This window comes from Python bivittatus, unplaced genomic scaffold, assembly GCF_059951505.1.
Source record: "Python bivittatus isolate LINGU-HERP-01145 unplaced genomic scaffold, Pbiv_v1 ctg000480_np1212, whole genome shotgun sequence".
Lineage (NCBI taxonomy): Eukaryota > Metazoa > Chordata > Lepidosauria > Squamata > Pythonidae > Python > Python bivittatus.
Window position 1 is genome coordinate 101,712,822 of NW_028277075.1, and position 17,190 is coordinate 101,730,011.

Below are 17,190 nucleotides of genomic sequence, written 5' to 3' on the forward strand. Positions count from 1 at the left end.
AAGGAGGTGGATACTTTTTCATAGCATGGCGGCTGGTTTAATATGAGGGAGGAGCACTTTTAAGACAAAGAAGATGTACGCGGGCTCTATGAATATAGGCCATGCACCTATGCTTGCTCTAAGGCAGTGTTTCTCAACCGTAGCCACTTAAGATATGTGGACTTCAACTCCCAGAATTCCCCAGCCAGCATGGCTGGCTGGGGAATTCTGGGAGTTGAAGTCCACATATCTTAAGTGGCTACGGTTGAGAAACACTGCTGTAAGGACTTTGCAACATGCCCATGAAGAAATGCTTTCACTTTTCATACTGTGGACATCGACCCCAAAAATATTACTTGGATTGTCATATTGTGCTAAGCCAGTGGTTCTTAAACTGACTCAACAACCCCTTTTCCCAGTCTTGGATAATGTCATTACTTCCACAAAAAACAGACCCTTGTTTTACACGAGCGTCTGGGCAGCGGCAGCCCCAAAGTGCATCCTTGATTCACATACAAGCAATTACAAATTGCTCCAGGATATGCCCAATTTGCCCCCTTGGGGGCAATTACCCCAGTTTAAGAACCATTTTGCTAAGCCATAATGTAGTTTATTGCTGTTGGCTTCATGCGTTGTGTGAATCAAACCATTGCGGCTGATGGTTTTGTAGATCAAGTCACAAAGTGGGCAAGTAACAAATGTCCACTGTAGAATGTATGAACCATATTCATACTTGGGAGGACAGGAGTACGATGGATGTGTTCCTATGATACATTGGGAAAATAACACCTTGATTCAAATGGAGCTAGAATAAGAGGGTGTCCTAGTGGCCATAAGGTTCCAACACAACAAAAATGTTGTAATTCAGCCAGTGGTTGAAAGATTAACTGCAGTATAGACGAAATCTGGGTCACTTCTTAGTATTCTATGATTCAGATACTAAAGCAAACCTGCACAAGAGAGCCCTGACATCTAGGAACGAAGGGAATTACAGGCCTAACGTATCCGAAAGACCCTGATTTGAGAAGTCTGTATTCGAGGTGCCTGTGTCCCTACAGCAGAGGATATCAGAATATGGGTGGAAGGAGCCCAAGAGAAGCAGCAATAGGGCATAATTAACAGGTACATATAAAACTGGAAGTCAGTAGTGTAAGATCCACTAGAACAAATCTGTAGATGGGCCACAACCAGCTCAACATTTCTGTCCTACCCCTACACTGAGATGGGGCAACAGTCCCCTGTTGTAACTCTGTTACACATGTTTGTAATAAGCTTTGTAATGTCACTGTTTTCTCTCTGGCCACCAAAGATGCTTAAAGACACTTTGCATTTTTCGTGCTTTCCTCTCCATTCCCAGATTTAGCAAACTGGCTTGTAACAGTGGCAGCATACAGCAAGGACTGGTAGCTCCTATTCTTGAAACCCATTTTGGGAAAGGAGCTTGACATGAACATTTAAATGGGAGTCTCCCATAAAAGCAAGAGGATCTAAGTGCCAATCTCGTATTCTTTTCCCCCTGCTAACAAAGGAGACATGTCCCAGCAACTCCAATCAGCAGTGCCATTTTTAAGGTGTCCACTAATATTAGCTATGGGTGCCATGTTAGCAAGTCATTGCATCAAGGGTGTATTTTACACTGCTCTAGCCAGAGGGCATGGTTAAACTGTTCTCTCCACAGGAACCTTATTCATCAGCAGGTATACATAATTTATTAGATTAAGGGGAATACATCTATAATCATACAGTTCTTCTCCAGATTTGATTTACCCAGGAGCGCAGTTGAGTTACAATGAGCTAAGTAAGAAAGGTGGCATGTGTTACTAAATTATACACAGTTGCAAGGAAAGTAGGCTCTCAGCCTTTGATAGGAATGGACCTAAAAAATAAAATCTAAACTTGTTTCTACCCATATTGTCCTTCACCTATCAAGATGCAAGTATACAAGAGCAAAAACGGAAATCCTTTTGTCCCTTGTGCAAACTTGGCAATTTCCTTTCCAATTCATGGCTCAGAAGCTCATGAAAACTAATTGGAAAATATGCCAGACCATGCATTTGGAGCAGATGCTCAGTATACTTTGCAATCTGCCAGATTTCTTCCCTGGCTGTCTGCCCAGGGGAACCAAGTTATGCACACTACCATGTGCCCCATAATCTTTGTGCAAAATCAGCCAGCTCAAGGAGCCAGTTTAGGAAGAAGCAAATTGTCCAGCTTCTGAGAACTCTGAAGACAAGGAGTGTGACTGCAGCAGTTTTGGAGGAATAAAAGAGCTCTCTTTATATTTGGCCAACTTATTTAAATTATAGAGAAAACCATATTCCTATTCTGGCAAAAGAGAAAACTTCCGGAGACTCCCCTGTTTAGAATCCACAGAAGCAATACTTTTACCATAAAGAATTCTTCATCGGATAAATTGGTCAGAAAAAAAAAGGTGAGGGGGGAACATGGCTGTTCTTGGAACCATGTTCTTAAGTGTGTGCAGGGAGGAGGCAGGCAAGCGATGTCACATCCATCATGTCATCAACCATTACAAATTATATAAATTTGCACCAGTTGTATCAGGATGCAAATATACACTGAATCATCTGGATCTTTTCGATGATCATATTATGACACTTGTTATATCAGTATAGCTTTGACTTGGTACCTGTAACTTTGTCAGTAATGTTTAGTGTAGGATGGAGTGGGTAGGAACCTCCAACACGCTACTAACTGGATTTTCACTGGCACAGAATAGCATTAAATTGCAACAGAGGCTCTTTCAAAATTGCTGGGAAAAAGCAAGCAAACATTTTAAAGAAGGTGTAGTCGTTCAAGAGTTGGAGAGGATGAAGGAGACCCGTATTCACATCCACCCTCCTTTATGAAAGCTTACTGGATGTTCTGAGGCAAGCTGCTGTATCTTAGTTTTGATTCTCTGGAAGACAGAAAGCTTTGAACATTGTCTTGAGTTTCCAGAGGAAAGGCAGTGTATAGATGCAGTAACAAGTTAAGTTCTCCAGTTTTGGGTATTGGCAGCTGAGGAATGACTGGAAACACCAAAACTAATGCCAACTCTTTGCTTCCCTTGGCTGTATTTAATTTTTTTCTTGAAAAAAATATTTTGATAGGTTATATAAATATCAGTAAAGCATACTCAAATAATTAGCAATATATTGTTATACCTTTGGGAACGTTATAAAGTTCGTCTATGAGATACCCGAATCCTGTACTTGTTTAAAAATAATAAAAAGCAGGAGAAAGTCTGGTTTTGTTTTGATGTTTTTTATTCAAAAGTTTTCAAAAGAAATAAAACAGAAAAAAGCTAACAATCTAATCAAATTTACAGTTCAAAAATGTCTTTTGGCATTTAACAACAAGTCCTAGGAAACAAAATGACAGAGTTATCTTGAACCGGACAAATAAGTTACCACTGGCAAGTTTGTGGCACTAGTAAAACAAAAATAAAAAATTAACTCTCTTGATCATATAGATATCTCTATGAAAATCTTTTTTTTTCAATCTGTACAAAAGGTCTTTCTTCATAAATTATTTTTTTATAATTTAATGGCTGTCTACTATGTGATGTTTAAGTAACTGATTATTTTTTTTTATGTACAGAGGATACATTTTGCAAATCTTACGCAGATTATGAGTATGGCACTTAGTTCAGACTTTCCAACAGCATCTATTCCCTCCCTCTAATCCAGTGTTTCTCAACCTTGGCAACTTTAAGATGTGTGGACTTCAACTCCCGGAATTCCCCAGCCAGCCACAGCTGGGGAATTCTGGGAGCTGAAGTCCACACATCTTAAAATTGCCAGGGTTAAGAAACACTGCTCTAACCCAACGTTTAGCTAATTGAAAGAAAAGATCAAGTAGCAAATTAACTCCTCTTCCTCTCTTTTGGATACATGCCAGCTCCAGGGAACAAGTTGCAAGGAATCTGAACTCTGACAAAGCAGTCAATTCAAGGGAGCATAGAACCAATAATACCACAACTTTTTTCTTTAAAAAATAAAAAAATAGAAAACAAAAACAAAACATATTTCTTATGACTATGTAATTTATTAGAATCTACACTTCTCAGAGCAGCATTGACTTTTGAAACTATGAAATGTCACTGACATCTGTACTTGAATACTCACATAAAATTTAAAAACTAAAAAGGAAAAAAAAAAAGTGAAAAGAAAGAATTGCTTAGGCCTAGCTCCTGAGCTAGGGTGATTTGGTCTGTGGTAACAGGGAGGGCCAGCAACCTGTCCCGTTAGAAAAGGAAATAAGCCTTGAGGTAGATAACTGATCATACACAGTTGACCAGACAAGTACACAGTTTTGGAAGACAACTTAATTTACACATGCGATCATAATAAAAACGAGCTTTTAAGAGCAGTGAGTTTTATCTAATACGTTAAAAAGTACAAATAACAGTGTATTTGTGAAATCAGGAATTTCATAGTTTCAAAATTGTTTTTTTTTTCTTCTTTTCTTTACACTGAACACTTGTAGTGATGATGTAAAGCGTGGCACTGCTTGGATCCAAGTCTTCCTTCATGCTTTTTGTTTGTTTGTTTGTGTCCATACATCAATTAAAAATTATAAAACCTAAATGCAAATGTACAAAAAAAGGCACATTCTTCTAACCGCAAACTGGTCCGGCAAAAAGAAAAAAAAAAATAAAAAAAAAATAAAAGAGTACAGAAGACGTAACTGCTGAGACAATTCAGAATTATTGGTTACTGGCTCTTTGTTCTTTGGTAAAGTTACCTTTAAAAAGTGCCAAGTCTTTATTTACCTAATATAGAGAGCGAGTACCCAATCTCATACGTTTTCTACTTAAATCTCAGCTTATATTTCGAAAAAAGTCTTTTAGCTTTTGCCTTTGCTGTAAAAGCAAATGCTTCTATTTGCTAGGTCTCAGTACAGCATTGTTCTTAAGCATTATCATGACTAGAAAGGACAGAAACATTCGGCAGATTCCCCACCCCGAAACTCCCCCAACCCACCCTACAACTAAAACATAATTAGCTTCTGGAAAAAAAGGCAAAAAGATTTTTTTTTTTTACATTGCATCATACAGCAGAGTTCCTAACTAGCAGAGGAAAACTAATTGGCATAAGGCCTTACAAACAATTTATTCTATTAAAATTTCCCCAGTCAGAAAAATGTGTTTCACACAAAACATTTCCTATTCCCCAATCTTGCATTTCACAACCTTACATTATTATGTGAGGAAAAAAAATTCATTAAAAACACTTACTACACATTTTTAAAAAGCCAGATTTTTCAGCAATTTTTATCGACTACCTCTTAAAAGCCCTATCCTGCTGTTTTACAAGGCATAATAGACCAGCTTTGGTCAAAAGCATTCTACACCATTAGTTTGGACTACGTACTGAAACAGCTACAGCATTAAAAGAGTTAAGGCAAATTGGAATTGATAGAAAAAAGATGAGACACTTCAGACTACTTTTAAAGAAAAAAAAAAACAGAAAGCTATGAAAACAGACCCTACAATTGCAACACTGCACTAGAGCGAGACTCACACAGCAAGCACAGAACATCAGCGTGGATGTTTTACTAATTTAAACTTCAAAAAAAAAATTATACATTTTTTAAAAAGTTAAAACAAAATAAAAATAAACCAAGAGACGGATTCTGTCATGCACATGGATGTGTCTCCATTTCGATCTGTGCATGACCGGAATTATTTTTAAGTTTTTTTTTTTTTTTGCGTCATAACACTTGATAAAAAATTTCTTACTAAAATAAACCTGCTCGAGGGGGGGAAGGGGAACAGCTACTAGGATGAATTTTAAGATCTTTTTTTTTTCTTTTTCTTTATGCACCTTATAGAACTTATAGCAAAAATAGTTTCAGTTGATTTCATTATAAATAACGTTTTCAAGAACCTGTGCAAAACTGTCAATAATTTCTAAAGCACAATTGATCAGTAAAATCCATGATTGTTTCAGCCTTTGCATCCTTCTCTAGGCAAGGTCACCACCACATATCTGAAAAAAGAAGAAAAAAATACATTTCATTCCCAAATATCTCATTCTTAATATCTAAGCCTGTTGTAGGATTTTATTGAGGCTATAAACTTAAAAGGAGAAACTCTTGTGTGCGGAGCTTGGTTCATACCTTGCACAAAGGTATGTATGAATGAAGGACAGTGAATACTGAAGGACAGTATATATGTTTAAAACAAGGGTTTATGACTGGTTTACCAAGTGCACCTGTGAAGTGACCTGACCTGCCAAAAAAGCACATGCTTGGCTTTAAAAAAAACATTCTTGGCTTATTTTCCATTTCTTTTTGCGCCATTTCCAGGCCTTTAACACATTCACAGAGACAAGAATAGCTAAAAAAAAGAATCCCCAAGTTGGTGGAAAAAGCCATGGTTTAGTTGATGTCTGCATGCATATAACCTGCATTTGATCTTAAAATTTCTAAGAAGATGTGAGATCTAATGCTTTATATTTTTATATGGATAAAATGGAAGCACTAAGCTTCTCTTTCCCAATTATGCATACAATATTTCTGTCATTTTCAGGCAGAGAGTAAGGCATCTTACAAAATTAAAACATAGATGACAGATACTTAGAAATGCATTTTCCTAAAATGTTAATTGGAAGGCAAGTAAAAATCCAGGGAAATGCTTAAATCCAAATTTGACAATATGGCACTATGAGAGTGGGTCTCTATGATAGATACTCTAGAGGTCAGTATCCTAAGCAAGCTGATCAGAATTTGCTGCAAAAAATGTATTTTTCTACAATCAACAGAAGTTTCCTTGACAAGTTCATGCTTGTAGCAGACAACTTTTGTTTATATATTGCAGGCACTGAGAAAACATTCAGTATACCTAATTCAGCATTTTTTCACATTGGCTTCATAAAACTATTAGCAGAGTCTGTATTTCTCCCTATTTTGGGATGATTAAGAATTTTTTTACAATTTATTTCTGAAGAAATATGTTAACAACTTTACCTCACAAATTACTTGTTTTGCTGATAAGTATATGGAGAATGATCACTGGATGTTTCTACTGTAACTTGCTGCTGACCACTGGCCTCCTGTAAAAATACAAAAAATAGCTATAGTAAGAAAGGTGTTTTTAATTATTTCTCCAAATTATGCTGTGGGGCATTTACATGATAATGTATCAAGACAGTTTCTAATATTTGTGATATCATGTAGTGAATTATTTGCTGCAGTCTGCCATTCTGCTTACAAATTCCATCATTGCTTCTCTACAAAGGTTACACATGCAAGCACACACACACACACTCTCTTGCCATAGTTGTTTTTAGCCCACTCTATCAAGCAAATGCTTAAGAAGACATATGTAGGATTCTCATTTATTTATTAGGGCACCTTGACAACAATAGTGTAATACATTTGGATTAGTAAAGATTTTCTCACCTCAACTGGAACAGCTGCTGTTGGAACATGTGTGTACTGGGGAATATAGGCTCCTTGCATAGCTGTTGTGGCAGGCATGTACTACAAAAAAGGCAGATAATATATTCAGCTCAATGGAACACATTCAAGCATGTTAGTGTCTTACATATAAGGCCCAATAAAAATGGGACTTATGTGCACCATGACTTGCTTGGAAGGGTTCTCTTCTGCTTCTGCTTAGCCATGATTCATAATTTTAGTTGAAATGGCAAACCATGGTTAACATAGGTTCAAATTTGCTAATTCCAAACACAACATAGGGTATTTGAAAGTACATACAACTTTCATCCAAATGTATGATGGAGAGGATGGAGTAATGCATGAACCCAAGCTTGTTATAACTTATTCAGATAAACTATGATGAATTTAGCTAATCAATGTACGCTCTCAGATTATTCAAAAAAGAAAGGCTGTGGTTCCCAAAATAGTTTTAACAAAGACACTGGTGACAGTGTTTTCTGTTTTTTTTGTAAGGTATTTCATCTAGTAATGCCAGTTCTTGTTGGCAGATTAGAGATGGATAAATTATAGTAGATTCAATACCTCATTCACAATGTATGCCCACACTACCACTATCAATATGGATGCTGTAAAATCATGTATTTTGGAAAGATATGGGGAAGAAAAGCAGCTGCATTCACCCTTCAAATCTGCTAATGTTCATGCTCCTCTCTTCAAAAAATTAAAATGGCAAGCTTTAGGAATTTTAAGGCAAATGGACAGGGTTTCTAGTGGATGCACTGTTACTAGGTAGTGAAAATGCAGTAAAACAGAGAGTAACTTTTGCAGTGCTTATGAACAGAGCTTATTAGAATTGCGACATACTGTTCCAGTGCTGCCCAGTGAAAGGTGGCTGATCTGCTGGGTCAGTGGACTTATCATCGATGCTGGCTGCAAAGACATGGTGTGCTCCATGGAAGGAGTTAATACAGCCCCCTGCCAGAAGGAAAGGGACAGATTTCAAACACTTCTTGCTGTGGATGTTTCTTTCTTTTTTAGCAAAGTTGCATGCATAAGACATTTTTATAGAAAACAAAAGATTTTGGGTCAGGACTGTTTCAGTAAGATCCATTTATGGATCTTTATTAAAACAGCATACTCATTTTTGAAATGACTGGTTGAGAAAGCACATGCTGGAAGATGAACGTTATGAAATTCATGTCATTATGAAATTACTGTGCACTGAGAGATTATCTCAATTTAAGGCACAAATAAGTATGTGGGATGCCACTGAATGCTATAGGAGCAGGAATCTTCCATTCCCTCAACCACAGGGAAAATGTCACCTTCAAGGCATTTCCTGAATGTTTTCTAACCCTTATAAAGGACAATTTTTTTTCTAGATAAAACACAGCATACATTAAAGTTGCTATTACAATAGTTGGGAATTCAGCCTTTTGCACAACTCTTGTTTTTTTATAACAGTTTTTTCCCCCTCCTCAACCAAAAAAGAAAATGGATGTTATAGTCACTGGCTCCATTCACTGCAGTAGCTCTTTAGGAGGAAAATGTTCCCTGAAGCATCTGGCCGTCCGGCACAGAACTGGAAGGGGCTTTGCAGCATGCGGGAAACAGGATGCTGGATTAAATGCAACATTGGTCTAATCCAGCCGGGCTATTTTGTTCTATTAGTAAGAATATTTCTGGGTAAGTAATTTCACCAGTAAAGCTGATGAAGTATTTACACTGGGCTCCATTAATGGCTCCACAAATATTGCCCACCCCCAAATGTAGACTGCAAGTTTCTCTAAACTAAATTCAGCATGAGAAGCGAGCACAATGCATTTCCAAAGTTAACTCCTAAGCTTCAGAAGTGACGTATCTAGAATTCCCCATCAGGAACTGTGTATCTAAAGACACAGACAAACACTTGTCTGTTTGTGTATGTATGTATTTATAGCTATCCCCAAACTAGTGCCCTTCAAATGTGGAAGGGACCCGTGATAAACCATCCTAGTGTCTTCCAGGGACTATAGAAGACCCAGAGGTTTTCATCCCAGTTTTCTAGCTTTCCACCTTTGTTTTCCACGACAGCTATTACTTTGTTTCAACAGAGGTGGCTGGAATTGATCCAACAGCCACTTACTTGTTTAGATTACAGGGCTTCAGGATAAGATGAGATTATTTGTTTTTTTTATCAAGAGTGATGGGTTCTATGATGTTATATTAAGTAAATAATAATAATAATAATAATAATAATAATAATAATACGCCCAACTCCCAGCAACTCTGAGCGGTTGTTTAGTGTGTGCAGTAGGTTGTGCCTGCTATAGAAAGTAAATCAATAAAAATGGGAACGAAACCATTTCCTCCCCATCCCCATTCCAAAGGCAGGTTCAGAGTACCATAAGAGAAACCATGCATGCTTACAGGATGCTGCATTATATATGGTTGAGGCTGCATCCAGGAGGGACTCTGCACCTGGAAAATAATGAACATTTTTAACAACAAAGTTGTATTAATGATGAATAGCTTATACAAGTTTCATTGTATCTTCAACTAGCCTCTGACAATTTTAAGTTCATAACTATCGTTGGATGACGACTACCATCCTCAGTCAGCACTGCACTTGACCATCCTCTGAGGCCTCAAGGTTGGGAACTGGGCTTGAGCTGGTTTATAGGTTGGCTGCAGGAGGTGGAAATTCCAGTTCCAATATAGGACAACCTGAAAGCCTGAGTTAATTCACACTATCCATCACCTGGAAGACACCATTATCCCCTCCACCAAAAATGTATTAGGGCAGTACCTTCAAAGGCTATAATCAGATGATAAATGATTAAGCAGTAAATGGTTCCTCCATTTGTGCTTAAGTATAAGCAGTAAGCTGAACACCAGCAATCCCGGTCTGGCACTGCAAGAGTATAGGATGCGATCTTCTCGGTGGAGTTTTCACAGACACCAAGCAGAGGGAGGGGTTTGGCTAAGCGGTAACATCTGTTTCCTTCTTCTCAGACTGACTGGGATTTACAGTAGAGCAAGTTGCTTGTTGAGCCTTAGGGTTACCCAACTCTGACTGCAGTTAACTTCAAGAGTTTCTTGTAAATGTGACTGAGAGTTATTTTGCTTTTATTTGGGCTGAATACTCTGGGTGAAAGGAATAGTCAGTAGAGCAGATCAGCCACACAATGGAACTGGAGGAAAGTATACCTTAGCTGTGGTAAGGATCATCTGGACATTCTGAGAAAAAAAAAAAAATTCTAAAAAGTTTCTGCCTAAGATAAATTTGCTGCCTTTGAATCTCTTTATTCTGTAATAACTGTTAGGTGTTAATGCGTCCACTTTCTTTTTCAAACAGCGAACTGTAAAACAGCATACTGGAAGATTCAGAATGGCAAGTTCCACAGGTTCATATCCTGTTTGGATCAGCACGGGTACAAATTACACTTGCCTTTATGAACAAATTATGCACACCCACAATAGCCTGTAGAGGGAAGCAACTCTGCAACCCCTTCTTTGTTCTTTGTATACACACGCACCAGCTTTGATTTAGGGGGAAATGGAGCCATTTATCCACACTGCTTGCTGAAAACCTCCATCTGGAGGAGGACTCAGAAGCAGTAGCCAGTAACGTCTGTGAAAGCTATTAGCCCCCTTCAGCAGAATGTGGGATTGACTTCCCAGGGCCTTCCTGTCTGGCAGAGCCTTTCTTCCAAGCACACTGGGCATCTGCCAATCCCAACCCTGAGTAGAGCCACAGGATTGGGCAGGGATCCCACGCTGGCTGAACAAAGTTCCTTTCCCCTTAACCAACCCAATTTCACTCCCTGATGGCAAGAGGAAAAGGTGTTTGTTTAGCAGTTCTCTGTAACACTGGTTTTGTTTTCTTCTTTCCTTCCCTCTCTAAGCTAGCACGGTCTCGGTTCTTACACATCCCTCTCATGAGAGATGTGAGGTTAAAGAAAATGTGAGCATGCTGACCCTCTTCTTCAGCCTTGAGTTATCATAATGCTTCATTGGGTTTATTCCCCAACGTTTTGTGGGATCCTGCGCTAAATGGAAAGGAAGTGAACAGGCGATCTATAGTCTATAAACACTCCAGGGATTTTTCCTGTAGCACACACTAACATGATACAATTTTAGGGAAATCCTTTGCTCCCTAGTAAGTAAGGAAGCTTTTGGGGGGCAGGACTGTTCTCTGGGAAAATCTGATACAGAATCTGAGGTTTTCAAGGTTCCCTGAAACGCAGTGCATTACCTCTACTTTAGCAATACATTTAGGTGACAGAAGCTTTTATGGCACCATGCTGCACACATCCAGTTCTGTACAAGAGGAAACCAAGAAGCAATGTACTTAGAAATTTGTGTGGAATTTACACAAAAGCTGTTCAACGTGGCACTTCACTATCTTTGCTGTTCTACACCAGCTTTCCCCAACCTGTTTGCCTTCCAGATGGATAACTTTAACTTCTAGAACTCTTATCAATGGCTTTGAAGGCTGGGGGATTTGAGACCTGAGAGCTACCCATACAGATATGCCCAGATTTGATAAGGTTTTTCAACATGTATAATACAGATGAGCCACTTACAATGAAAATGTAATTCTACTGTTTATCCTGCTGAACTTGAAATACACACCTGGTATGTAGAAACTGGAGAAGCTATGTATGGCGTGATAGATGTTTGAGTGATCATTCTGTTTGTTGCAATACTGTATGGTGAGGGGTAAAATCTAGAAAATACATACATCTTTATTATTAACTTTTTAAAAGATACAAGAGCATCAATTGCATTTCTTAAGTGCTTAATCTACATACCCATTTTGTAAAGCAGCTGTAGTTGGATCATAAGTAAGTGTCATCCCAGCCTTTAGGAAAAGGAGCAATTAATCATCAATAAAGAGAGTGGTTACATACAACCAAAACATTAACACCAGCCCATCTGTCTGAATTAATAAAAACTGATACAATGACAAGCTAGCACAGTATTTCAAGAAATAATTTTTACTGTAATTGATATATGAAGAAAAATATTGAGGAATCCCCATATTTATTCATTAAGACACAGAGTCCCAATCAAAACACATTTGGACATTAATTCAGCTTTGGCACCCAACAGCATATCCCCAATGAGAGCATTTGCAATGCCCCACTGCACTGCACTGACCCTTTCACAAGCATGCTCTGAAAGCCCATACAAATCTCAGCTACTATATATATTATCGTTATTTACTGAACTCTTCAGGATATGCTGACTCATGATAGAGACGTGCTCATATAACCATGTGCCAGAATACAGCTGAGCTGTTCAACCATACAATATGCACTACACATGCATGCTAGGAAAGAGGGTACTTTCGAGAACAGCTATACAGTAATTGTAGTTGGAGCTCCTTCCCTTGAGAGGCGCCAACTCACTGAAATGCTAAGAGCCTCCAAACGTTTGATGAAACTTTGAAGGTGTGTGTCAATACCCCTTGCTTTTCTGACATGACTTGGAGGCTATTCTGGTTCACCGTGCTGTGATTAGGTTACAGTTTGATTCAATTAAAGCTATCTGATTGCCATTTCCTCCCCTTTGCTGATGTGCAATTTTGATTCTATTGCATTTTGTTTACTGTTCTTATTGATTTGACTCTTAGTCACAAAGCAGCAGATAATTTTAAACAAAATTAAAGTAAAATACAAAGGCACATTCCTAAAAAGGGATCACATACATATGATTTTAATTTCAATGCTAATATTATCAAGACGACAAATAGCCCAGAAATGTAAAACCCCATTGCACAATACAGAGGAATGGCAAAGCAATGCATTTTTTATTACTTTTTTAACCCACATCCACATAAACATTAAAAGGTTGAAATGAGAACTTACAAGTCTCACCTCGCCTTCTCTGTGCCATGCTCTTCCATTTTGTATATATTTGTTCTGATTCTGTCTCTTTTTTTGTCCTCCATCTGCAAACTTGCACAACAAAGGTTCTGCAGGAGCTAAACAAAATCCCTTAGGATTAATTTGATGTACTCTGGGATTGCAAAATGATATATATTTTAAAAGATTCTTCCCACCATTTGAAAAGGTCTTACTGCCATCTTACTTAGCTTAATTATCTAGATCAGCAACCCAGTCTACATAAATGTGTGCAAACTACTGAATTAATAGGACTATTATCTTTACATCAAGCCAAAAGTAAGATGAATACAGAAGTAGGAGAATGCTTATTTCAACTCAGTATATTTTGAATTACTAATTTTTCCCCTTTTGAATACTGTACATTTTGTACACTATTCAGTGATATAAGTAGACGTACAGATACACCAATGTAGGATTTATTCACTGGTACAAAGAAATGCTCTGGCACATTCACTTTAGAATTTTTCTCATTCATTAAGACAGGACCTGAATTCTTCTATCTTCATATACAGATATGAACCTTTCAAAACTACCCTCTTGCACACACACAGGCATACACTTAATGTCCACAACAGGGACCAGAAAATTGGTCGTTAAGTGGGGCAGTCATTAAGTGAGTCACCACATGACTGGACCCAATTTTATGACTATTTTTACAATGGTCGTTAAGTGAACCACCACAGTTGTTAAGCGACTCACATGGTCATTAAGTGAATCTAGCTTCTCCAATGGACATTTTTTTCCAGAATTCGCTTCACGGGCATGTGATTTGGTTAACAACTGTTATAACAAGGTCGCAAATCACAACCACATGACTATGGGGGGGGTGACAATTTGCGATGGTCGTAAGAACAAGTACAGATTGTAAAGCACTTTTTCTAAGGCTGTGGTAACTTTGGACCATCGTTAAATGGTCATTAAGTGAGGACTACATGTATATGCATAGACATGCAGAGAAAGAGAGGCTATTTGTAGAATCAGGACTCAGCAAGTACAGGTAGTCCTTGGCTTATGACCACAATTAGGACTGGAACCTCCGCTGCTAAGTGAAGCAGTCGTTAAGTGAGTTGTGCTCAATTTTACCACCTTTTTTGCCATGGTCGTTAAGCAAATCACTGGGGCAGTTATGCAAATCAAGTCATTAAGTGAATCTAGTGATCATTAAGCAAATCTGGCTTCCCCCATTGACTTTGCTTGTTGTAAGCCCCCTGGGAAGGTTGCAAATGGTGATCACGTGACCCCAAGATTCTGCAACTATCATAAATACATGCTGGTTGCCAAGTGCCTGAATTTTGATCATGTGACTGCAGGGATGGTTGTGTGAGCACTGGTCGTAAGTCACTTTTTTCAGCACTGTTGTAATGGCCATTAAACAAGTGGTCGTAAGCCGAGGATTACCTGTTTAAGCCTGTAATATTTACTCTACAGTAAGTCCCACGGAATTCAACAGCATATATTGCTATGTATGTATTCATAGGACACTCCTATGCTGCAACTGGATCTGTTGAGTTCAATCCAGCCAATGTAAGCTGGGGTAGAAACTGGCAACAGACTTTGAGGTGCACTATTTTTGTTTTCTTCTTCTTGCAAAAAGGAAAGGGCAGAGAGTCATTTCAATCAAGCTGCATTAAGTCCCAGTTAATTTAGTGGCTCTTAGTCCAAAGTATGTTTACAACTTCTAGTCCTGCTTAGTCAGCATGCTCTCATTCCCCTCCAAGTATAGAGGATGGACCTTTGCAGGGTAGAGCCTCCCTATCCATGGAGATTCTGTACCAGTTATGGAATCTGAGTTTTCATTGTCCTCATTTGTATGGAGAACCTTAATGAATAGAGGATGCTCGGCAGCTTCAAGTACTCAAACACTCACAGTTTACACATGAGGAGTAAAAAGAGAAAGGCAGAACAAGTGTGCTCCTCCTGGCAACAGCTTTTTCCTTTTTCCTGACTCTCAGTAACACTGCATTTCCCATCCAACAGTATCTTCCTCTATTACATTCTTCTTAATAATGCCCCCCCCCCATTTTACAGTTAATTATTTAGAGGAAACCCCCTTCTCTTTCTTTTGAAAAAAAAAATGTCAATAAGATACAGATATACATTGAGTACTATTTACATAGGTGTTCTGTTGGATTATATACCTGAAATTAAAATGATATTATGAAGCATTCTATAATGCCTGTTTTGGCATATATCTATTATCCAACAGAATCTTGCAGAATTGACCGTGAGCATGTTACTGTATAAGCAAGTTCTGTGGATCACAAGTCTGTCTGTGTTCTCTAACAGCCTAAACAGCCTCAGAGGGATCCAGCTGTATTCAACCACTTCCCACCCACTCACTGTTCTAGTAGCCAGGATTCCTGCTGAAAAGGATACTCTGAGATACATTACATTGACACTTACATGGTTTGAATGCAAATACAGATCTCTCTCTCTCTCCCTCCCTCTCTCCCCATCCACCCATACCCTTTTTTACCTTTAAATCAGATTTATAACAGGTGGGATTGTGGCATGTTTACTATGAACTAAAGTTTCTATCCATCTTAGTCAATATGGTCAATGGCTAGGAATTCCAGGAAATTCTAATATAAATATCTAGAGAGTAGGAGAAGGTAGCTTTAAGCTCTGCAAGGCTGAATCTTGATAATCTTTTAATTTTTAAATACTTCTATATGGGAAGAAATAGAATGATGAATTAATACCTGAAAATAGTCTGCAAATGTAATTTGAACTGTAAAGTTCATGTTAAAAGGAATATATCAGCTACAAAGATCAGCTACAAACATGACGGGTGGAAGTTGGCAGATACAAAAAAAAAAAAAAAAAGGTCCTTTTTGGCAGTGACACTATATATATGGAATTTCTTTCCCCCAGGAGATGCAATTAGCTTTTTTCCTGTTGACTTTTACGTGGGCTTTTAGTGGTTCCATTTTTCTTCAGATTTTATCATAGAATGGCTGACTGAACAGAACTATTTTGACTAAAACACAGCTGTTCCTCCCTTTCCTTGTAATACACTTAATGATTCTGTAGAAGCACTACTATAAACTTGGTTGTCAATACTTTCAACCAATAATTTTCCTGCTTCATAGATTTTCAGCAAACAACATCCCATGGACTATATAAACCCTCTTCCAAAATATAACATGAATTATGTAAACCATGAGCTTGAAGATTCTGAGATGTCTGATCATCCCCACTACTCTAGCTTCCATTTTGCATTAACAGTACAGTAATTTGCATTTCATGTAGCATTTTGAATTGAATGCTATTCCTAATGGTAGGAAATGTTTTAGAGGGAATTATTTCTTTATTACATGTTTCTACAGGGAGCAATACTAAAATTGTCCTAAACAATTCTTTTATTATTTGCAATTTCTCCATTATCTATTAGTTCCAGTAATTATTTACTTAATCAATTTCCAATAAGATTAGTTTGCTGTTTTGTAGAATATAAAGACAGAGATTGGACTGAGTTACATTCAGATTGCATTACTTGGGCTAGATACTTTGAAGTATGCTCTCAGCCAGCTCCCTGACTAACACCTAATTAACCCTCATTTTCAGTAAAACACACACACGCTTTTTAAGACAAAGATAATTTAGCAAGAAACGTGATTTTAGGATACCAGTTAGGTTGAAAATTATTTTATCCTGCTAGTGAGAGGTCTGTAACTGAATCCTTTCATTGGATTCAGATGTCCAGTAACAAAATCAGAAAAGGACTAATGAATTCCTCCCTCACCCCAATCTTTTCAACTGTATATTGCTAAACCATCTCTGCTTTTACGGATGCATGAAACTGGAAAAAGAACATCAGTTTAGGAGTGACTGCAAAATGCGATGTAGTTTGACTATTCTTTGTAAAATTCTCTTTTCCTGGCTTTATTATTTCTAGTCATGTAGTCGT

At 37.9% G+C, this 17,190-nt stretch overlaps 1 protein-coding gene across 5 annotated transcripts in view; it reads right to left on the reverse strand.

Annotated features, from left to right (window-relative positions):
- Nucleotides 1–3,462: 3,462 nt before the first annotated feature.
- RBMS1 (RNA binding motif single stranded interacting protein 1) overlaps nucleotides 3,463–17,190 on the reverse strand; it is a 142,239-nt gene continuing 128,511 nt past the window's right edge. For 3 of the 5 annotated variants that reach the window (XM_088146642.1, XM_088146640.1, XM_088146638.1), the window contains exons 7-14: nucleotides 13,242–13,357; nucleotides 12,183–12,232; nucleotides 12,004–12,097; nucleotides 9,796–9,846; nucleotides 8,251–8,361; nucleotides 7,387–7,467; nucleotides 6,952–7,037; nucleotides 3,463–5,972 (exon numbers count right to left, since the gene is read on the reverse strand). In XM_088146642.1, coding sequence (XP_088002768.1) covers nucleotides 6,960–7,037; nucleotides 7,387–7,467; nucleotides 8,251–8,361; nucleotides 9,796–9,846; nucleotides 12,004–12,097; nucleotides 12,183–12,232; nucleotides 13,242–13,357 — 581 coding nt within the window. In that variant the 3' untranslated portion in view covers nucleotides 3,463–5,972; nucleotides 6,952–6,959. The remainder of the gene's footprint in view (nucleotides 5,973–6,951; nucleotides 7,038–7,386; nucleotides 7,468–8,250; nucleotides 8,362–9,795; nucleotides 9,847–12,003; nucleotides 12,098–12,182; nucleotides 12,233–13,241; nucleotides 13,358–17,190) is intronic. The other 2 variants (XM_088146641.1, XM_088146639.1) reach the window with 1 other exon arrangement.